The 24182-nt window shown below is 39.5% G+C and overlaps 3 protein-coding genes across 3 annotated transcripts; 1 reads left to right on the top strand and 2 right to left on the bottom strand.

The window, feature by feature from the left end:
• The first annotated feature begins 2631 nt into the window (after positions 1–2631).
• Positions 2632–6696, top strand: LOC141848692 (chloroplastic import inner membrane translocase subunit HP30-2-like). Its single transcript, XM_074736737.1, has 6 exons — positions 2632–2999; positions 3593–3708; positions 5454–5580; positions 6007–6155; positions 6267–6329; positions 6417–6696. The coding sequence occupies exons 1-6, from the start codon at positions 2709–2711 to the stop codon at positions 6439–6441; spliced, it is 771 nt and encodes a 256-aa protein (XP_074592838.1). The 5' UTR covers positions 2632–2708; the 3' UTR covers positions 6442–6696.
• Positions 6697–6789: 93 nt separating this feature from the next.
• On the bottom strand, positions 6790–8997 carry LOC141848691 (protein NRT1/ PTR FAMILY 8.1-like). The gene is made up of 4 exons (XM_074736736.1): positions 8676–8997; positions 8385–8602; positions 7751–8301; positions 6790–7673 (listed from the first exon to the last, which is right to left on the bottom strand). The coding sequence occupies exons 1-4, from the start codon at positions 8794–8796 to the stop codon at positions 6803–6805; spliced, it is 1761 nt and encodes a 586-aa protein (XP_074592837.1). The 5' UTR covers positions 8797–8997; the 3' UTR covers positions 6790–6802.
• An 807-nt stretch (positions 8998–9804) lies between these two features.
• LOC141848733 (protein DEFECTIVE IN EXINE FORMATION 1) lies at positions 9805–22918 on the bottom strand. The gene is made up of 13 exons (XM_074736780.1): positions 22563–22918; positions 16928–17038; positions 15451–15533; positions 15044–15161; positions 14817–14977; positions 13971–14470; positions 13778–13848; positions 12923–13179; positions 12132–12313; positions 11140–11423; positions 10937–11054; positions 10486–10668; positions 9805–10400 (listed from the first exon to the last, which is right to left on the bottom strand). Exons 1-13 carry the CDS (start codon positions 22703–22705, stop codon positions 10086–10088), a joined length of 2526 nt encoding a protein of 841 aa, XP_074592881.1. The 5' UTR covers positions 22706–22918; the 3' UTR covers positions 9805–10085.
• Between the last annotated feature and the right edge of the window lie 1264 nt (positions 22919–24182).

Raw genomic sequence — 24182 nt, 5'->3', positions numbered from 1 at the left:
CTTAACAATATTTGATTGCACTGATAAAAACTATGGATTTTAAATATATATTGTTATGGGTGTTATGACGTGACGTCCACAAAGATCAGTTCAAGATCGAGACACGTCGAACAGAAGGTTGACTTGACCCTATATTAAAGTTGACTCGATCTCATCCACTCCGACTCAACTCAAGCTCACTCGGGCACTCACCCATCTACTTGGACTCGGCCATAATTCACTCCACTCCCGGCTCGGCCTCCTCGCTCGACCTCATTCTGCTCGAACTCTCGGCCTCCCCGCTCGACCTTGTTCTGCCCGAACCCAGCTCGGCCAATCACACGACGACCCTGGCCCCAGAGCCCAGTGCCAAGATACCAAGAGCAAGAGTCCTAGCTCCCGCCTCTCCGAGCACATTGTACTTATATTCAAGCCGTGTCAATTCCTGCTTAGCCTTACTCAAGGCCAACCTCTTTAAACCTCTTCACCGACTAGTCTCGCCTGACCCAACAACAAACTGATTCCCTTTCCTGTCTTTATCAGTTCGTCAAATCGCCGTCAAGGAGTTAAATAATTATGTAACATGATCACCTGCCTCTTGTTATTATGGTATGGTGTTGAATGATGCGACTTTATGCTATTATATGACAATAATCAAATATTTTCCACACTTGATAGGACATATCTTCTGATAAAATCTTCAAGCGTGGATATTCTTCTTAATTAATGACAAGACACGCATGATTGTATGATTCTCTCACTACTCTCGTTTATATAATCTCCTTCTGTACAGATATAGGTATGCATGCAGATACATACATTTTCATCACACTCTTCCAATTAATTTTTCTCTTCTTTCAACGACTAACTTGAGCATCGGAGTGGTCGAGTCAAAACATCCTTAGTCTTCCCCTCATTGTGTTGGTGCTTGCAGTGTTTCAGAGTTATCATTTCCTTCCTCCTCATGAAGCCAACTTCCAATGCTGCATGATTGGTGACATGTCTGGGAGGCACTCTCAACAGGAACATATATCTGTAATGAATTAAGCCCTCAAGCTTTAATTAGTTAACCAGAAACTCGGCCACTAAATGCATGCGATTGGGACACTGAAATGCTCGTCGAGCTAGCTCCAAAGTGCATGCATGCATGCGTCCGATCGAGCTGAGCTAGCTTGTGGAATGGAGAACCTTTCCGTGGCCTCTTAATTAATCGAGGTTAGGTGAGGCTGGATGCTTTGGCATTCAATGTAAACGAGTGGTCCAAGCAGAGAGAAGGAGAAGAACACCATCACTACTAGCTAGCTAGCTAGTACTGTTGGATGCCAACTCGATCGATGGAGATGTTTCCATATATATATTCCAACGCGATCGATATGTAAAAACGCCATTTTTGTGGATCTACCGAGCTCGTCTGGAATTAGCATAGCTAGCTAGCTGCTGTAATTAAAGAAGGAAGGATTACCAGATGTAAGGAAATTAAAAAGGAGTGCATGTCGTGAGGCTGCAAAATATTGAGAATCAAGGTTTATTAACGGAAGGGGAAGGAAAGGAAACGAAAGAAAGGAGAAGTAAAATATTTATGTTTTCCCTTGGAAAGGGATTAATATAACATGTATTACCTTGTTTGTAAGGAAAAAAAAAATTAAATATATCAAATTATAAAAATATTCTTATTTCTTAAAATAGATAATGTCTATAAATGATTGAGAAATTATAAAATTCTGTCCATATTATACATAAAAATTGGGAAACAGAAGATCCTAAAATAGACAACGCATGCTCTTTGGATAAGTCTCTATTCTTAAAGAAGAAAAAGAAGATTAGAATTATCTATTTTTGTCCTTTTGAATTTTGTCTTCGAAAAGATTTGTGGCGAGGGCCGACGTCAACGCCGATATTATAGAGTGCAAGCAGTTAGATACTAGACAGTGACGACGCATTCATGAACATATTCGTAAACAATATTCGTAATAAGATTTGTAACCTATGTTCATTAATAAAACTCTTATCAATATATTAAATAAATTTTTTTAAAAATAAATAAATAAATTTATATTATCAAACTTAATAATCAAGTAATTTAAGAAAAATAAAATATTATGAGAACTAAAAAAATAATACTTTATTATTATTATTATTTTATAATTTAAATATTTAAATTTAATTTATCTAATTAATTAATCTTTATACATCTTTTTCTAACACAGTCTTTTTTAATTTTTTAAAGTAATCATCTTATGAAAAAAAAAAATCTTCACTGTAGCAAAGATGAAATTCTATTTTCCTAATAGTCCCATACGGAAAATCTCACAATTATTTATGAAAAAATAAATTAAAAAATTACAATTAATCACTAAAAAATACAACGGTAAAACGCTCAACGATTTCTCTTATCGTCAAGTTTGATTCTCATGTTATATAATTACATCCTTAGTATTTGAAAACTTATAAACAAAGTTAGTTGTTGGATGAGATTGTAATTTATCCGATAAGCGAATTAAAAAAAATCACCTACTCCCAGATTAAAAAAATGAAAATAAATAAATAAATATATAATATAATAAACAAATTAATAAACACCTGAAATAGTCATTTAGATTTTCTTGCAAAAATACCCTCTTTCCATAACATTTTCAACAGTCGTACCCTTATCCGCGAGTTTTCTGACTCCGTCGCGTTGCGGGAAAGAAACAGGAGCGGCGGGCGGGCGGTCGAGCCGACGAGCGGCCATGGATGGGAAGCAGAGCGCGGCGATGTTAGCTCCGCCGACTACTCCCCCAACGAGCCCCATCGCCCAGCTGCAGGTCCGAATCAAGGAACTAGAGACCGGGCTCCGCGCCTGGTTGGTGAAGCAACCGACGGCCGTGGAGGCTGCCATCGTCACCGCCACCAGCGCCGCCCAGGGCGCCTTCATCGGAGCCCTTATGGGATCTCTCACCTCGGACGCTGCCATCCCCACCCCTCCTCCTAATGCCCCTGGCCTCAACTCCCAAGCCATGGCCTCCCTCAAGCAAGCGCAGGTTCCCCTTACGTCCTATCTCTTCGGTCCACTCGATGACTTTCCTTTCCCTTTTCCACTCGTTTCGGCTTGGATTTGTGCCGGATTTATGAATTCGTAGTTTTCTTGATTAATTAAGGAAAATACTTGATCAATGAAACAGTGTCAAGAAATTTCTCCTGGAGTATTCGTTGAGCAAATGCATTTCTTGCCTACTGATTTCTTCGATATAATGGTGATGCAACAGATTGTTTAATAATGAGGCAAATATGTTCCATACTATCTTCTATAGAGTCCATGCCGTTTGTTTTTATTTGCGACAAGTTCTTCTGATGCTCGGGAATCATATGCGATTTTGCTCAAGTGGGTCTTTTTTGTTTCTCCTGATTAGAACTTAGAACATCATATTATGTTCGGTAGTTAGAGTTTCTTCCGTATAACTTTTACGCGTTATTCCTTATTTGCTCATGCTGATTCTCAACATACATTTTCTTTTCGTCCTTTTGTCAACGACGCACTTTTCGTCCTGAAGGAACTTAAACAGAGACGTTTTGTGTTCCATGTAGAACCTTTAGCTATGCACTCAATAACATGTTCTTCTTGCATGAATTGCAGGCTTTTGCAGGTGGCCCGTTGGTGCAAGCTCGCAATTTTGCTGTCATGACAGGTACTAATGCAGGCATATCATGCGTGATGAGAAGGATAAGAGGAGTGGAGGATATGCAAAGTAGGTGAGATTGCTGAATTCGCACTGTGCCTTCCGTTCTCTTGACATTACTGGAATCATATTAAGTTTGATGGAAGTAAAGATTTCTTGTCTTTGATTTTCTGGGCCTTATCTACTTTTTGCTACGAGGATACAAAGACAGAGACCATTGAGATCCATGTTGGTTCTAGCTACTGCAATGCATAAACGCTTACCCTAGAGAATCCCATACATGAGAAATGCCCACATCACTTACATACGAAATGAGGAGTTAGCAAATTTGATTGAATAACAATTTCACATCAGCTCATATTAAATTAGTTTGTTTTACCAACATTTCTTCAAAAAACATGATTGTTTTTTTTTGTATTTTCACCCTGCACTTCTCTAATAGTATATTTATTGAGAAAGATAGTGTCATTGGTGAAATAGAAATTGATTTATGCTAAGGGTGTAGTACTCTTACCAATGTAGAAAGATAGCATCACTAGTGAAATAGAAATTGTATACTCTTATCAATGTAGGTGGTTCGTCATGTCATAGTCTCACCTGGCCAAGTGCATCATGCTAGGTGTGATATATAAGGGCTAGCTTATTTTGGAGGAGGGAGCAAAAAGGGGTCGGTCTTATAGCATGGATCCCCCATTAGATTGATCACTTCAATGGACCATAGATGGTGGGAAATTCACTAACATATCCCAAATCCAATTTGGAAACTGCTTTCTTTTGCTCAAATTGGATGGAATGTGCTCTTCCTTCGCCTCAAAATGATTCTGAAGTCTCAACCCAACCCATATCCTCTAGTCTAATGATTCTGTTTGTGCTAAGAGTCGCAACTCATATCTCTATGCTTGATGGCTAAGTGTGGTCATCCTATGCTTAATGGGAGTCTTGAGACGTTAGATAGCTTGTTGTGGATGCTTGACATTCATCAGTGTAAATAGTGGCCCATCGCCTCACAGTCCAACATAGCCAAGTGGGAGCTTATTGAATGGGCTTATATTAGGAGGGAATCTCCTTCCCAGGTCATTAGTCATTTTTTAATGGAATGCTCTCCCACTCTTTCACCAACATTTTGTACTCTAATAGTTTAAGATTCAGCAACCTTTGTTACTTGGGTGGTATCAGATACATACACTACGAATAATGAAACATTTGAAGAGAAGCAACATATATCATGCAATTTTACTTTTGGGTCATCTGTTGGTGACATATGGGAAATGCCATGATAATCCCAACTGATACAGTAAATACTGTGTCGGTAACACTCATCCAATTGCCAACATCCTTTTCTATCAAATGTATAGTCGATCTCGACCCACTTGGACTTTATCCATTTTCACTTGCAATATCAATTTCAAGTAACATGCACTTGCACACTTGACACACTTCATTAGTGACAGGAATATTAGCCTAACTTAAACCCTAAACCCTTTTCCAAACACATTAAAATTGTATGGTCAGACTCTACCATCTGGTGCTTGCACCAACAAAAAGTGCCCTAAAATAATTTAGTTCATTCTCCTATATTCATCAATAAGCCATTGTCCATCCATCAACATTCTGCCAAAGCTCTCATAACAGAATGGTTCCTCCTTATAAGTTCTCAGTTTAAAACCTCATGCTTCATATTGCTTCAACTAAGATAAGAAAGGTCTCTTGAGTTTGACCTATAAGAGAGGAATTATTCATTCTAATTATATAATGCCATGTACAAAATCAGTTTTCTATCAAAATTGACTTACTACTCAGCTACGATTTATCTTGCAGTATAGTTGCAGCATTTGGCTCTGGTGCGATGTTTTCATTGGTCAGTGGCATGGGAGGTCCAAACCAGGCTGTGAATGCAGTTACCTCAGGATTATTTTTTGCACTAATTCAAGGTGGTATTTTCAAGGTACATAAAGCAGCTTTTATATTATGTTACCACTTATGATGTCTTACATTTTGACTAGATTATCAGTATTTGCTTGTATAATGACCAAGCTACAATCCATGTAGAAATTTAGTTTTCCACTTGGAAAGCCCCCCACCCCCTCCCTTCCTTTCGCATAGCTTTGTAGATGTCCAACCTGTTCACCTCATATGCATGAATCACATCGGCGTACTCTTGGTTCCTCAGCAGGCATTTTAGAAATGGATTATGAATCAATTGTTACAAATAGAAGTATTAGAGTCCAAATCCTGTATAGATCTGTTGAAGAAATATCAAACTTGAAAACGTGTTGTACATTTCGTAATTAAGCAGCAGCATTCACTCACACATCTCTATTGGTCAGTTAATACATTTCTGTTGATATCTTCTTGTTTGTTACAATTTCAGGTAAGCGAAAAATTCTCAAAGCCACCCGTTGATGACATGTTCTACTCCCGCACAAAAGGAATATTAACATGCCTTGGCCTTCAGAACTATGAGAAGAACTTCAAGAAAGGCCTACTCAATGATGCTACTCTTCCCCTTCTCACAGAGAGGTAAGGATTTTGTAACCCTCTATACAGTGTACAGTGTACTCTTTTGGACAAAATCCCTGCATTGCACCCAAGTATTTTACAAATAGTTGATATATATTTATCATGTTGCAGTGCTCTTCGAGATGTCAATATTCCTCCTGGGCCAAGGCTTATCATTCTCGATCACATACAAAGGTGAACAACAGTTCCATCTCTATCAGATGGCTTCCAAAGCTTTTACCTTTCATCCTACTTATTGACAGTTCCAATTGTATCCAACAGGAACCGTGATTTGGTCAAACGATGAGGATTATGAGCAAATATTAATTGACTTCAAAGTTATGTTACAAGTAATGAGAGCAAATCTGGTCGATCGTCTGTGTAAGATTAGATGAACTTTGTGCTTTTGTGATACTTTCCTTGGTTTTCATCTCAGAAATGAGTATAACAGGGATGATCTTTGACTACCCAAATCTTGCTCCAAAATACGTCTACTGTAGTACATTGTTGAGGCAAAAACAAACTGTAAGACGGGGTTTGGAAATCATAGTTTGACTTCCTCGACGTTTTATTTGCGGCTTCATAAGAAATGATTCAGAATGCTGTAGGTGGTTGACTATTCTCGGAAGATGAATTGAAAATGGCAGCTTAAAAGATCCTGCACAGAGTCAACGCAGTTCGTCATCATCGTCGACTTTGTTCTGACTGTCAGTGATCTTCTTGTAGGTGTACCATTTGGCGATGAAAAGGTAAGCGCCAAAGTTGAGCAGGCTCAAGATCGCCAACAGCCAGAAGAAGTAATCGAGGTGGCCGCGATTAAGATCGTCGGGAATCCATCCCAGATTCCCGTTCTTGGTGGTGATCCCCGTGACGATGGTGACGAGCAAGGCGCTGAGGTAGTTCCCGAGCGCCGTCGTGGTGAGCGAGAGAGCAGAGCACATGCTCCTCATGGCGTCGGGCGCCTGGTCGTAGAAGAACTCCAGCTGCCCGATGAAGGTGAACACCTCCGCCGCCCCCACGATGAAGTACTGCGGCACCTGCCAGAAAACGGAGACGGGCACGGCGCCGCCGGCGTCGTCGTACAAGCCGTACCGCTTCACGGCGCTCAGCCTCGCGAGCTCGAGGACGCCGGCGGCCAGCATGGCGAAGATGGAGATGACGAGGCCGACGCCCATCCGGGTGAGCTGGGTGAAGCCGCGCTCCCGGCCGGTGAACCGCCGGGCGACGGGGACGACGAGGCGGTCGTAGACGGGGACCCAGGCGATGACGCTGAGGGTGTCGAAGAGGGAGAGGGACGCGGAGGGGATCTGGAACCGCCGGCCCAGGCGGCGGTCCAAGGTGTTGCCTTGGAGGACGAACATGGTGCCCATCTGGCTGTACACGGTGGAGAAGACGATGCCGCTGGCCCAGACGGGCAGAAGCCGCACCAGGCTCTTCAGCTCCTCCACCTGCGTGACGGTGCACAGCCTCCACGGGTTCGCCGGCCCCCCTTTCGTCGCCTCATCTCCGGCCGTCTCCACAGCTGCTCTGTCCAAGAATCTGGAGGAAACAGTAACGCGAATTACGTTAATCTACCCAAATTTGGCAGGAACAGAATCAGAATAGAGTTGACGTGCTCGAATTGATCGGTGTGCTCAAGTTTCCGGCTTCCTCGGATGGCAGACTCTTCCCGCGCAGTCTCGTGCAGCAGCGACTTGTCTTCCGGCACCGCCACTCGAACCTTCCTCAGGGCCGCCACGATCACCTGCGCCACCCTCGTGATGGGGCTCCCTCCGGGCCTCTGGTGCCGGTACAATGGCGTGCCCAGGAAGAAGCTCCCCACGGCCACTGCCATGGCGGCCGCAGGGATCCCGAACCCCCACCCCCACCCCACGTCGGTCTGAACCCAAACCAGCACCGACGAGGCGACCAGGGAGCCGATGTTGATGGAGAAGTAGAACCAGTTGAAGAAGGAGGTCTTCCTCTTCTTCTCCGACGCATCCGACTCGTCGAACTGGTCGGCGCCGAAGGAGGAGACGCACGGCTTGATTCCGCCGGTGCCGAGCGCGATCAGGTACAGAGCCGCGAACACCGCCGCGGTCTGCGACCGCGTCGCGTCGCAGACGCCGCCCTGGCAGCGGGGTTCCAGCCCCCTCACGGACGCCGTCAGCGTCAGTAGACTCAGACCCTGATTGCAGAACGAGGCACAAGAAACATCAATTTCCGCTCTCTTTCAATTCGAAACCATCAATCAATCCTTCGACTGACTACCATAATGTAGATGATCATGAAGCTGGAAATCGTCCAGTATCTGCCAGCGTAGGCATCGGCGACGAACGCACCGAGCAGCGGCATGACGTAGCAAGTGCCGGACCAGTTGCTGACGCTCTTCGCGGCGGCGGCATTTCCCTGGTGGAGACGATCCTTCATGTAGTTCACCAGGTTGGTGCTCATCCCATAATACGCCAGCCTTTCGCAGCATTCGTTTGCTGAAATTGATATCTCACAATCAGGAATCGATATATTTATCTCGAGAATCCATTACAGTAGCATCTACGTTACCGAGGATGTAAGGGCATGCTCTCCAGTTCCCGGAGCTTTTCTTGACTGCAGGATTGCCATGGAAGTCGACTGTCCCGTCCTTGGTGTATGGATCTTCTTCGCCATTGTTCGTGCTCCTCATAGCGTGGCCTGTGAGAGTAGAAGCTGTGGGATGCGTCCGTTTATATAGAGCGAGGAGTAGAAGAAGAAGAAGAAGAAGCTTGCACGAGGTGATCAGAGTTGGAGGTGGAACAGGAACACAGTTCCAGACGGAGAGATTGATGTATCCGGCAACTACGTGATGGATGAATCTGGGATATTTGGCACGCCTTCCTACGTAGAGATATCGCAGAGATGGGATTCCAATTTGCTTCTTCCCAGTCAAATCCATGGAGTGAAAGGCGAAGCTTGGTGATCGATCGAACGAACAATGGGATTCTGTTTATAGATGGAAAGGGACCAAAAAATGTACGGGAGAGTTTGCTGTCTTTGCGTGTCTTGCTGGTGTCTTGGCTATTGATGATAATGTGGGATTTGTGATTTGATCCTAATACTGTTTTGAGCATTCATAACAATGATGATGATAATATTATTATTATCATTAAGCAAAATAAAGAACATATTTCCTTACTAGACGTTAGCCTCAAACTTCACAATTTGCATCAAGACGAATTGCAAACTTTTCAACCATCAAAGGATAATTTGGACAGCATCATAGGAAAAAAATCATACCCAGAAATCATAAGTGTTACCATTAGAAATTTGTCAAAATTTTCATACTCTTCTACAAAAAATAATAAAATCCACCACCCTCAACAAGTCCACATGATCGATCTCACGACAATATATAAAGAGATAAATCAAAAAACTACAATTGACCACGACAAAAAAAAATATTATCTTAACTTTGTCAAAATTCAAACTCTTATCCTTTTCTACAATTCTATTCCGTCGTAACTAACTCAGTTATGCTCCGGAGGACAAAAATTTTCATGCTCTAACCTATATGGAAATGACCCCACAAAAATTAAAATCATAAGAGGATTGTGTGGCAACCTTACTGCCCAATCGTGTAGATATGAATAAAACAACCACCACCAATCCTTATATCACTAAGTGGGATCGGCTGTAGATATGAACAAAGCATTCATGCATTTAGAATAACTTCCCTTTCCCCACAACTTCACAATTCAACATACAAAAATATTTGTGCGTGCCCAAGCCTTGCAACTGCAGCAGGGAGTCACTATGCTTTTTTCCTTCTCAGGAAACAGACATAAAACTTACAGTACAACATTTGAGTTTTCCTAATTTGATGATTCAACCGAGCCGGCAATTAGTGAAAATTGATATATTCTATGGTATCACTCTAATTTTAGACTGCAGACTGTTGTAATGAAAAGTTCAAAAGGGCATTCCAACTCTCAAACATTAATCTCTGTTCCTTGAAAAGGATGGTAAAGGAGCACTTTCTTGAGGCCGAAGGATAACTAGGATGCCAAACATCCCAAGCATTGGCAACACTATAAGCCACTTCAATAGCTTATAGTAATGCATATGGAACGTAAGGGAAAACTCATCAGAGAAGTAAATCCCATTCTTGTCCACCATCTCAACCATCACTGTTCCTGTTGTTCTGACAGGTACTGTTGGAAGCTTGATCCGCTGTTTCCCAGGACGATCGTAGACCTGATTTACCACAATACGCCTCTCTCCTTGGTAATTTCCAGGCACTAACAAAGTTGTCTGAGCGTTCAACAAAGGGTGGAAATAAAATCAATGATTATCCAGTGAGTTCAAGATTAAAAGAAACAGGTTGAACATGTCTTACTGTAACATTATAAGGTCCTTGAAACCCTGAGGGCACCCTGTATTTGTCGATGATCTCCATCTCCACCCAGAAGTGTTTTCCTTCTTCATCACGGAATGCTCTGGATGCATGGGAAATAAATATACCTTCACGGTAATTGCGAACTGCAACATTGTTTCTACCTTGGTTTGGTAACCTCCATTCCTGCAATGAAGGGTAGAAAATCTCAGCAACACATTGCAAGATGGAGAAGAACAAAAAAGCAACTGCTACGACAAATTTAGTATGAAAATCATCATTGCAAACAATGGTTTTTCATCTCCACTCAAATACACATGCTATACAGGATAGGTAATGATTTTTCATAATATTAACACCGTCCATGACTTCCAGATGAAATACAAACAAAAACCCTCAAATTCATGAGAACTATTAAAATTCCACCAGTAGAATACAATGCAAACCGGAGCACCTTAAGAGGATGATGCGGTGAGGGAGTGGAAAAGCAAAAAACATTGCCATTCATGGTAGTCACAATAAGATCAAGGTCATCCCCACCATCAACATTACCAGCCAAGACCATGCTATATCTGCAGATAAAAGAACATTTATAAATAAAAAGTAAAGAAAATTATATTAGATAATGATTACAAGGTATCATGGTCAATAACATACGAAGTCTCGCCAATGTCAATAACATCTGGACAACCTGTGGCTCCATCAATCAGGTACAAATAGCCATCAAAGGAAGTGGTAACAAGAGTTAGCCCTTTGGATTTCTGATTTCGTTTATCTAGATCAACTAAAAGAATCTGACTCATCACTCTTCCATGGGTTCGGTAGGGGAAAGGTCGAACATGTGAACCATCACGGCCACTTAGAACGTAGATGTTCCCTGATGCTGTTGGGATCACTACATCAGTGTGACCATCTCCATCAACATCACCAACAGTTGGGCTCTGGCATCAAATCTCAAAGTCACTTCAGCAACTGACAAATAAATGTTAATACCTAGTAACATCCTAATGAGACTGTCACATGTGGCTAACACAACTGCTTGCCACAAAAACAGGCATAAATACAGATACAATTCAAGATAAACAGAACTGAAACTGCACATGTATCAGAAGCAGTTAAACAAGAATCAAACTTTTGATAATTCAAAACAGAATGGAGCAGATTAGATGTGCAATGAACCAAGAAGGTAACTTGCCAGCTTTGTAACTCAAAGTTTTGAATTCTCATCAGAATGTATCACAAAAAAAGTAAAGTTAGAACGTGGTATGCAACACATTTCACTGTCAAAATTTGATCTCATTATCAATGAAGAGAGAGATATCTGTAGACAAACTATCTAAGACATATTCATGTCACACTAAACAAATAATGGCATTTCACTCGGTCTTCCATATAAGTTCGATCAGGTTCAGAATTCTCTCTCTCTCTCTCTCTCTCTCTCTCTCTCTCTCTCTCTCTCTCTCTGTTCAAGATAAAGAATATTAAGTATTGCTATTTATCCTAGCATGGGAAATATAACAAATTTGATGGGTAATATGCAATCAAATCTAGTATCAAAGTTGCATAATTGTGTACAAGCACATGTAAGGCCATCCTAAGTCATAAATCACATTAAAACTGCATCCAGATATAAATTATATAAAACTTACCTGTGGAATTAGACTTTTAAGATGCACTTCCCAAATTTCTTCTCCTTGTGCAGTCCATGCTGCAACATTTCCATGAGCGTCAACTGTCACTATTTCGATTTTGCCATCATCATTAATATCAGCTGCCACAACTGGTGCTTGAATCTCAGCCATCTCAAGAGGAAATTTGTTTCTCACTTTGCCTAACAGAAATTGTTTTAAAAAAAAATCAAGAAATTGAAGCCTTGTACTGGATTCCTATAATTTAAGATTGCATTATTGCATATTTATGTGTGTGTGAGAGAGAGCATAATTACATGTCTTTTCTTCATGAAAATGAAATACAAAGCATAAGTCTAATCTAGGAAAATTCGAGTAAATAAAGGCAATAATTGGCATTAGACCTAGTCTGTTTCAGTTCAAGATTAGTGGCACTGGTCATGGATGACCAACTCTAATGTCAGCAACGAAACTAAAATCCACCTTTAAGATAGACAACCACAAAGTTTGATCTCATGTAAAATTCCTACTAAGTAGAATAATTTATTTTTGGAAAACTTTTTCAGGGACATAATTTACTGGCTTCTATTCAGAGAGGTTTTAAATTGTACTGTAAATCTCAACAGATTTAACAGGAATCCTTCCCATACAGAAAAAATGCAAGATTTGTTATGATAGAGAAGCTGCAAATTTCCTCAAATATATATTGGGTAAATTGCAGTGAAGATATCACAATTAACAGCATAACAAAGAACCCACTGATTTAACAAAGATAATAACTACAAATATAAAATGAAAGAAACTAGGATTACCATGATGATCCAAAATATAAAACAAGCCATAGGAAGTGCCAACAAGAATGTCCAATGTTCCATCACCATCCAAGTCAACCACAGTGGGAGAAGAATAAACATAGGCACGGAAATTTCCCGAATCAACACTTAAATCAAGATCTGCAGTCCATTTGACTTGCTTTGTATCAAGGTTAAACACTACAATCCCACTGGCTACATACTTTTCAATGTTGATTCCCTCTAACTCTGCCGAATGTTCCGGATTGTCATAATACCTGCCAACTTATCAATGGTAATGAGAACGATTCAAATGCATGACAAACCTTACATAAATGGCATTGACCAAGAAAATCAATACCTGATGAAACACAGTACATACAAGAACTAAATGTAGTAGTATCTCAGTTGAAGCACAACCATATTGTGGGCAGATGAAGAATCAATTAGACAAGCTAATTCTGTGAGAATCATGACCTAAGACTTGTACAAGTATTCCACATGGTTCATGTGCTAATATATGAAGATTGCATAATAGAAACATAGTAAAGAATGCCACTCGCTGCATTCATGTAATAAACTTCCACCAATATTAAGATTTTTTGTAATAATGTGACCTACATAAGATTAATATCTCATATGTTAGATGCAGAAAGTATCATACTAGTCTGACTTTAGCACCAATTTTCATTTCTGGAAACAAGAAATGGCTAGGAAATTGATATCATTGTGTAAAGGGATTTCTTAAAAAATTGCTGAGAAAAATTTTATCAAAAAAAAAAAGAATATATCCAAAAGAAAGTAGATTTGAAGATCATTGTTGGCAATTTTTCAAGTAAAAATACAATCACAGGTGGGAAAAGGACAAATTCTTACTCGCGGTCAAAGAAGTATGAAACAGCCACTACCATTTCTTGAGTACCATCATTATCTATGTCAGCAATTACCTTCATAGAAAATAAAAAAAATGTGTTTTTATCAAATTTATGGAAATTGAAATTCTTTTTTTCCCCTGCATGCTCAACACCAATGGAAAATAAATTCAAAAACAACAGTTTGTGGAACTTACTGGAGTGCAAAGTATGTGTGAATCTATGCTTACATAATCTTCTGCCTTCTGATGATTCTCTTCTGTCCAATTTTCATCCCCCCACATTGACTCATCAACATAGTCATCATAGTCATAATTATACTCATCAGCTAACTCATCTGCATCTCTAAGTAAATCAAAAGATGAATCAGCTTCTTCTTCCAGTTCTTGGTCATTTTCCACAGTTGACACTTGCACTCCAGCATTGTGATCGTCAGAATGTCCATCTTGAGAGCTTTTATTATCAGTTTCTTCAAGAAGCCTTCTACGAATTTGCGTTTGATTGTCCTCTGTAACATTTCCCAATGAAACATTCTGTTTGAATGTGTCATTAAGATTGCTTGGCAATCCATTCTCATGACTAGTTTGGGCAGAATCAAGTTTTCCTTTGTCCTCCGGCTTAGATGTGTTCATTAAGGGGTTGTTCACAATGTTTGTAGAATCAGAATTATTCAACCCATTCATACTCCCATTTATATCTGGATACAAAGCAACAGAAATTTCCTGATTTGATACACAACTCAGAATTTCAAAAAAGAACATTGAAAAATATGTGATACTTGGAATATTAGCTTATCCCCTATGCTAAATTTCTCAATCAATGTATGACATACTTAGAAAGTTTGATCTGTGAATCCTAATGGCTAATATAATTGTCATAGAAAAGTTATTTAAGACATTATAAACATGTTGCTGGAATTCAAAATAGTCTTTCGCATTTACAATGTGTCAAAAACAAAAATGCAGAAAGTTACTAACAAAAGAGCACATGACATCCAGCACAAATATAATATGGTTGATTGCAGTAGTTTTGTGATTACATACGAGATGCTGAATTCATAGCAGAGTTCTCCTGGGCAATTAAATCATCATGAACATCCGGATGTGAACGATCCACTGGGTCTGGATCCAAGCCAACATACCAGTTTTTATGAACTTTTCTACGAGGTACTTCTAATTTATCCATCATCAAATAGCCAGAGACCCTAGTATAACCACCACGTTTATGTCAACCTGCATCAAACCACCAAACAATTGTCGAAGGCACTTACCTGAAAAAATTCACAACTCCATTGTAGGTAGCTAATGCTATTTCTCGTGTACCATCCTTGTCTATATCATATAAGAGAGGGCTAGAATGGACTGTTGATTGGTGGAAAGCAGGCCATCCTGACAAATTTGCATTTTTCACATCAATGAAAACTGAAATGTTATTTTGTGTTCAATAACTACAAAAATAAAAAACAAACACAGGAGCAATCTAAAAGATATAAAAATTTCTAAATACAAGACTAGATAAAAAAAAATGATGTTAAAGAAATAGGTTCCTTCACACTAGATGGATTTAGAGTCTCTAGAAGATAAATTGGTAATTTAATTATAAACTCAACTGCAATTAACACTCACTAAGAGAAAAAAGTTCAAATTTAAACATATGAGATAAATCAACACAAAGTACCTGGCATTTTGTCACCATCAGGACCTTCCAGTACTTCAAGGTAATGGACAAATGATGGTACCACTATCTCTAGCTTGCCATCACTAGAGTTGCAAGAATACAACAATAAATGAAAGTAAAGTTTGCTAAAATAAGAATAAGGAAACTGGAAATTCTACATATGCTACTAGAATTAAGCATAAGTACTAGCAAGATTTGGTTCTACAATAAGGTTTCGCCTTTACAAGCTGCATACATACAATGAAGCCATGGAAAAAACCTCTCGGCTAACACATATGATTGGTATGTCCACTTGTGGTGGCAGTTTAAATTAGAAAGGTATTAACGGTGCACGAGGCGGTATTTAGGGCAAGACAAAGCACAATGTCGTGAGGCAAGGAAAAGCCCAGAAATGTCCAAATGGGCCAACAGGCAGAGTACAATGTCAGAATGGCAAGTTGAGGTCGGGTTATGTGTAACAGGCAGATGTCTAGCAATCAGGTACTGTTTTTCTTAAAAGTTAAACAAGAAACACAAAAGAAATATTTAAACTAAACACATGTTACACAACCATAAACAAGACACAGAACTTATTCTGTGGATTGACTTCATGGCTAGACCACAGTTAATATTCCTTGAATTTTTATTAGTAAATGTGTAGGAAGTGTTAATGGTCTAGCTATTCAAAAGGCTTATTTCAGCATCAAGTTGAATTGAAAGAATACATATAATATAGATGCATGCATGGATGGATAGAAAATAAGCCTTATTTTTAGTAATTTAACCTTATTTTTAATTTACATATTTTTATAAAGTGAGAAGTGTAATTAATTTAACCTTATTTCAAATGCTTTGAATTTGATAGACTGGCTGAAATATTCAAACCTATCTCGGCAAAAATATTGACATTTGTGAAGATTAATAAAAAAATCCAATCTTACTTTCCAATAACATCTCAACGCAACTTTAAAAGTCCCACCACATCTGGTTCACTACTACAAGACCAATTTATACAATTGAGTCAAGGATTTATTCTTCAATTATTCATTAGGTCAACAATTTAAATCACTCACAACTACTACGAGAAACTAGGCACAAAATCCAAGTTTTGTGCAACTTCAGCCTTAAATGATGATATGACAAATCCTTTAAACCAAGTCCTGTCACTTTGTTTGATGAAATCCTAAATTTATTAACATTTCCCAAACAAATTGTCACAACATTGTATTCTCCACATAGCAGCATTCAGCAGCATGGTATAAGAATTTAGAAAAATTAAATGAGCCAATTTGATCTTGAATTCTTTATGAGTAGATATTCAAAAGCCAGAAACTTGTGTAAAATTTCCTTATACTAATTTTAATGTAAGTTGTTTTATAAAAGTCATTCAAAAACATGTACTAATCCAGTGAAACCATACTCACATAAAGTTAATTAGTTAAGTCAATCTTGTCATGCATCTGAGGATTTGATAGATTGACTGATGGATGCCACTTACCTGTTGATATCAGCAATTAGTGGGGTTGCATATATACTGGAGCTAACCTCAGTTTGCCATCTCAGTTCTATATGCTTAGGGCATTTGGTATTCAGCAAAGCATCTTCATCTCTACAATAAAGCAACAAGAAATTGAACACCCATTAGTACCAACATGCTCAAAGCAGAATCTAGAATTACTTAAGACCTATTTTCTATATTGAGTCATGCATGGTATAGAAACACTGAAATTAGGAAACTACGGATACAGGCACTGTAATGGAGCTAGAAAACAAATGAATATCATGATTGTTGTTAAGGTTTACTTTGTACGTTGAAAAGTTTAAGGTCATATTTCTGATAAATATTACTATCTAAATGAATAAGGGAAAAATAAGGATCCCTATTTACAAGCTGGTACCAGACCACCCGATTCTAGCGCCCTTTGCAAGTCATTGTCGCACAGATTGGAGGAGGCTCTTGTGAATCAGCTTCTCAAGCAAGTTCTCATAGTGGCCCTGGAAGACACCTGACTGAGCTGTAAGAACTGGTGGAGTTCAAGAAAGGGAAGAAGTGACGAGCGTTTCCCTTGTGTCGTGCAGGCACACTTTCAATACAGATCTGTGACTGGGGAGGCGCACCAGCTTATCCTGCTTTGTGAAGGCATTGGCTTTCAAGTGCAAACAGTTGCTGCTGGGCCATTGAGAGGAGAGTTATTGTTTGGCTCACCAAATAACTCTGGATCAAAGTAGATGCCTATTCATCCTGAAGAATATCAAGCATATATTGCCAAAACAATTAATATCTTGGTCATCGGCCTCGTCCATCTTTGAGGCCAACAGCAATGGAACATTAACGGGAGATGATGAATCTGTATTAGTAAGCAGAGCACAGATTGGAAGTGCATCTTGACATTGAAGTGCATCTAGTCAAGAAGGCTGCTACAAAAGTCCTAGTTCGGAAGCTTGATTCAAGGTTTACAAGGACTAGCACTCTGACATCATCATTGTTAAAATTATGAACCTGGAACTCACCGCCTGTGGTTTTAGAACACCACGCTCCAATTAATTGTGCAACCACATGCAAGAAATAGCAAAGGGGGATTACAATGTGATTAGTGTCAAAGATGGTCATGCACAGGATAATTGTTGAAATTACATGGTAAACGTCTCCATAGTGGTGGGCGAGGGTGGTCACCTAGGAGGAGGACAGAATGATGGTCATGGTTTTGGACAAGCTCACTATTCCAAGCACAATGATAGTCCTTAAGATGTTACTTCCATATCATCAGATGAGATCCAAACTCTTAGATAACTTATGGCTAAGTTCGGTTACATTTCTACTGGACCTCCATTCTCTACCACAGTCAAAGTCTCATTCTCCTCTTTGGTGGACAACTCTCATTTTGCTCAATCAGGTATCTTGTGTAGCTAATTCCTTGCAGAACCTTTCTAGGTTTTCTTGGAATATTGAGTTTATCATCTAATCATATATCTGGTTCATCAAAACTCTTTTGAATCATATGCTCCAGTTCAGGTAGAGAAAAAGCGAGCATAGTTGATGGCTCTTTTTCATCTAAGTCTGGTTATGTTACTTTCATCTCTATAATTCTCACATGTTTTGCATGTTCCCAGGTCATCAATTTTTTCAATGAATGTGTTTAAGTTTTTACGGGAAGAAGTTTTGGTAATTGTGCATATTGTAATAACTGTATGTCACTTTGGTCATTGAATTTAGAACACCATTAGAGTGCTTAACAAGTTCCTCATTTTTATAATACCATAAAAAGTATTTGTTATGTATGCTTTATTTGTGATTATCCAAGCTTGATTCTCACTCATTGAAATGTGTGTTTATGGATATTTAGCTACTCAAAAGGATACAATGTTACTAACATGACAGAAGAATTATTATTACCGTGGATGTGACTGTCAGGGAGAATGAACCATGTTACACTTTTATTTCAACTTCAAGACATGATGAGGATAAACCATTGTTTTAGATATTTTTTTTATCACCTCCTAATTAGTCTATTGGGATAATTAATCAAAAGGGGAAGACAGTTCAAGAACAAATACATGAGACAAGTAGAGAAGTACAAGAAGAGACAATACAAATTCAGGGATAGCTGCAAGGAGATACTCTTGTGCAATCCTCTAGAGTCCAAGCTTCTCCCTCTGTTTTGACTTCAAATCCTTCTGATAATGCAACACCTTTCTCCTATCCTTCTAGTTTAGATATTCTTATCGCTCATAGAAAAGGTTCTCATCCTTCTATATTGCCTTCTCGTTATCATTGATAATATCTGATTCTTATGATCTTTTATCTCCTGCACATAAAGCTTTTATTGCATCTTTATCCTCTATTGTTGTTCCTAAGACTTGGAAGGAGGATATGGTTAAACCTAGGATGGAAGAAAGCTATGTTGCCTCTACCAGAAGCAAAACAACCTATTGGATTTAATGGGTATATATGGTTAAAGAAACACCAATGTGGATAGGTTTAAAGTTCACTTGGTTGCTAACAGATACACCAACGCATAAGGCCTTGATTATTGCTTATGACAAGACTTTTACACCTCTTGCTAAGATAAATTCTTAGCTTCTCTTGTGTGGGTCTCTAGTGAGTTACACTTAACAACTTTACGGAGATAAATTGTCTAAGTGTCACATGAGCAAGTGGTGCTAAAGTCAAGCCTGTGATAGTTGATATCAGCATTAGATTCCCACCATTCAACATATTGTGTTTAGGAGCAATGCCATCAAATGCTCTGGCCTTGTGAAATCAATTTTGTGGACTAGAGGAAAAGCAGCACAAAGCATGCATAGCAAAGCTAAGACAACAGAGGTAGATGCTACGGAAAAGTACGTACTTAGAGCAAGCTATTGAGTTATGTATTGCTATCCTCAATTGCAAGAATCCTTATCATGTGAAGTTGCAAGCCGTTACTTGGTAGCTTACCAGAGTGAGAGCATTTGTGGAGCAAGAGTTACAAGACTTACACGAGTAGAAACGGAAGGACACACACATGAGGAGGGCCATAGGCATACATGTGGGATTAGTTTGGGGTGTTGAAATGTCAGCAACCTCAACTCTATCTCCATGCCAATAATAGTTGTCTATAAGGGTGCCAAGATGTCGAGAAGGTTAATAGTTTTGAGGATCAATGGTGCGTCCATCTATTTTTAAGATGCTGTGCAGATGTGATAGTGCCGTAAGTTTAGCAACAAGAGTAAGGGTTTTCACTCAATAACCACTTGGGACGCTTTAAGAGAGAACTCAAGAAGCAATTCATTCCAACCAACACTGAGAAGGAGGCACATGGTTATTTATAATGATTGAAGCAACCTGACAACATTAAAGTATTATGCTAAGGAGTTCTCTTTATTGCCATTAGAGATTGATGACGTGTTCAATAAAGATTCTCTCTTCTACTAATGGGAAGATTGAAGGATTGGGCACGTGTAGAATTGGAGAGACGAGGCGTGCAAGATCTAGAAGTTGCTATCACCTAGGCTGAATTACTCATCAACTACTCTTCCCAATCAAAAGGAAAGAACACCTTATGGCAAAGGTGGGGGGAGAGAAGATCAGACATAAGGATCACAAGTCCAATGATGGTAACAAGGCGCATAAGTCCGATGCGCCCAAACCTAAAAAGCCTTGCTTCATTTGTAGCAATCTGCATTGGATGAGGAATTGCTCGAAGTGCAATACCCTTAATGCCATGATGAGTTAACATGAAGAAAGCTAACTCCATGACAAAGGGTCCCAAGCTAACATAGGATCGCTTCAAATACTTAGCACTCTCAAGACTAAAGTCATTGCTCCTTCGACTAAAAACGGTATTATGCTTGCGAGCACATCATTAATGGGAAAAAGGTTTGAACCATGCTGGATACAGGAGCAAAACACAACTTCATTGTCGAGGGTGAGGCTAAGCACTTGGGCCTCAAGATTATTGGTGGTGGAGGTTCCCTCAAAATCATGACCTCACCAATTAAGCTCATTGCTAGCATTGCCAAGTCGATATAGGTTCATCTTGGAGAATGGAGTGAAAGCATAGATTTCTCCATTGTCTCAATCATGACTTCCAAATGGTGTTAGAATTGATGTTCTTCAACCACATAACTCTATTTCCCCAATCAACAGCCAACTCCCTCAACATACAAATAAGGCATGTGTGATTCTGACAGGGTGTGCCACTAAGGTAGATTCCAAGGCGCTATTGGCCCTGCAATTCAAGCAGGGGCTCAAGGAGGATCCAAGCTACCTTCACTATCTGAGAGTTGAACTTTGGGAGAATCTTTCCCATTGCAAAGAGTTCATACTAGAGGTGCTTGAAGCATCAAGGATATAATGCCACAAGAGCTTCCTTAAAAGCTTCCACCAAGGTGTGAGGCAGATCACCAAATTGAGTTGGTGCCAAGTTCTAAGCTACCAGCCGTGGCACCTCCTAAGTTAGCTGAGTTGTGGAAACAACTTCAGAACTTGCTAGACAGACTAGATTCCTCCTTCCAAAGCCCCCTTTAGCACCCTAGTATTGTTTTAGAAAAAGAAGGATGGGTCTCTTCGCATGTGCATCGACTATTGAGCACTTGACAAAATCACTATTAAGAACAAGTACCCCATCCCTTTGACAGCTAAACTTTTTAAACAGTCGAGGAAAGCTCAATACTTCTCCAAACTAGACCCTAGGGTCAGGATACTATCAGGTATGGAGTGCAACAGGGGATGAGGCCAAGACATCATGTGTAACAATGTACGGTGCTTCTGAATTCTTGGTTATGCCCTTTGGTGTTACAAATGCACTAGCTAACTTTGCACTCTTATGAATAAACTCTTCCACTCCTATCTCCTCTATCTAGACCACTTTATGGTTGCCTACTTTGATGACATTGTAGAGTACAGCACATCTCTTGAAAGCGCATGCAACATCTCAAGCAAGTGTTCCAAGTGTTACATGAGAATGAGTTGTATGTCAACAGGGAGAAATGCTTATTGTTCAACAAGATATAGAGTTCTTTGGCAATAAAATCTGCAATGCAAAGCTCATGATGGATCAAGTTAAGGTAAAGGTCATTCGAGATTGGGAACCACCTACCAAGGTTATAGAGCTGATGTCATTCCTTGGATTGGTAAACTACTATTGTTGTTTCATCAAGGGTTTTCAACTAAAGTCGTGCCCTTGACCAATCACCTCAAAAAGGATTGCTCGGGGCAATGGACAAAGAGGTAACACCAAGCATTTGAGGAGTTGAAGAAGGCCATTATGGAGGAACCAGTGTTATTGCCCAACCATACCAAGATATTTGAGGTACACATCGATGCCTCAGAATTGTTTAAGTATGATTATTAGAGGGATTGGCCAACATTTTTACAAAGAGGCTTGATCAGTTTCTTCAACAAGATGGACTTGAAGGATATTCATGCACCATCTTCAAGGGGTGTTGTTAAGGGTTTACTTTGTATATTGAAAAGTTCTTATTTGCAATGTGACATACCAAAATTTCAGTACAATAATCTAATAGTATACCAAAATTAGCATTTGGATCTTTCGTTACTTGATCTTTTACAAGTTAAAAGAAAAACATTAATAAGATGAAAATAATAAGAGGAAATCAAGGACGACGGGGACTAATATCGCAGAGCTTACAGATGGGGATATCCAAGCATATCGTCAGTTGCTTCGCGGTCGCGGAATTTGTTGGTACTGTTGGAGGAGGAGGCGCCATCCACCGCGAGCGATTGCGGAGCACCCAGGAGCGCTAGGATGAAAAGACCCACAAGGAGCCCCATCGGATCCGGGGTTTTCCCGCGAAGTACTTGATAGAAAGAACCCTAACGCCGGAGACTACGGCAGCAAAAGGCGAGAAGAGAGCAAACCGGCGCTGGAAGATGGTCAAGACGGAGGATCGCCTGGCATCACCTCCCACCGCCGTCGATCAGCGTTGCGAGACCTAGCGGGGCGAAGGTGGAAGAGCGAGAAGGTACAGAGGCGGAAAAAACAACAACCGAGAACTCGCTCGCTCCTTCGTCGATCCGACCGTAGTTCACTGGGTGAAGACCGGAAGTGACCGTTAGATGGTTGGGTTGGCTTGGGTTGGGCTGTGGCTGCTGGGCTAAGATGGGCTGTTGATTTGGCCCAATTGGCCATTGGGGCCGGCCCATGAACAATCTGCCTGGCAGCGATCGAGCTTGCGAAAAGTCTACGGTGGCCTTAACGATGTTCTTTAAGATAATAGTTTTCTAGTTACAAATGTAAAGAATTATATTATTATTAATAAAAAAAGCTGTTTATTTTTTTTAAAAGTTAGTATCAATTATCTAATCTTTCGGACGGATTATGTTTAGTCCTAGAAGTATCATATTTATTACTAAGATAAATTAAAAATACTTATAATGGATGGTCTAACCGTCTTATTCATCATAATTGAGACTCGATCCTTAAATATTTGATAATTATAAAAATCCTTTTAGGCTCGGGACTTGTTTATCCTTCTCTCATTGAGTTTTGTAGAAGAGAGAATGAAAGATTATAAGATAATAGGTATAGTTGTAGAAGAGAATAGTTTTAAATTCTTTTAAAAATATAGATAGATTTTTTGCAAAAAAATATAAAAGAGAGTATTAGTCGTTTGACAATAAATCATCATATAACGCTCCTTTTCAGATTAATATCAAATTGGCGTTCCATTTTAAAGTAAACTATTCAAAATACATTTAGATTGGATTTTAAGATAATAGTATAGCAACTATGTATTAATTTTTATATCGTGATCAAATAATATGCATATCATCATTTGAAATGTAGTAAATATCATAGAGTCCTTTTAATTTATTTTACTCATTAAAATATCATTTTTAACCATATTATTATTCTATAATAAGTAAAATTAACATAAGATAATGATGATAAATCTTAGTTAGCCCTATTGACTATCTTTGGGGTGACCGAATCCGGTCCCACGGAAATTTTCCACCAGCCTCCAGGGTAAATCAGGAAGTGCACACAGCGGCCAACCCAGACGCCCAACATCCTTTGATTGCGCTCTCCATTTGGAGAAAAATTCCTGCAAATACGCTGTAGCTGGGGATCGAATCGCAAGTGCCTGGGTGACAACCTGGATATCTTACCGTGGCACCATTACCTCGGGGACTGTTACATAAATAATAATCTATTATAAAAGTTACCAATCATGTTTAATTTCTACGTGCACAATTGATTATGATCAACTAATACTCAATTGAAATGTAATAGATGTTATACCCTTTT

The sequence above is a fragment of the Curcuma longa genome, chromosome 17 (assembly GCF_044706935.1).
Source record: "Curcuma longa cultivar G26 ecotype Majalengka, Jawa Barat chromosome 17, ITB_CL_G26_1.1, whole genome shotgun sequence".
Classification (NCBI taxonomy): Eukaryota; Viridiplantae; Streptophyta; class Magnoliopsida; order Zingiberales; family Zingiberaceae; genus Curcuma; species Curcuma longa.
This window is presented reverse-complemented; position numbering and strand designations above follow the sequence as displayed.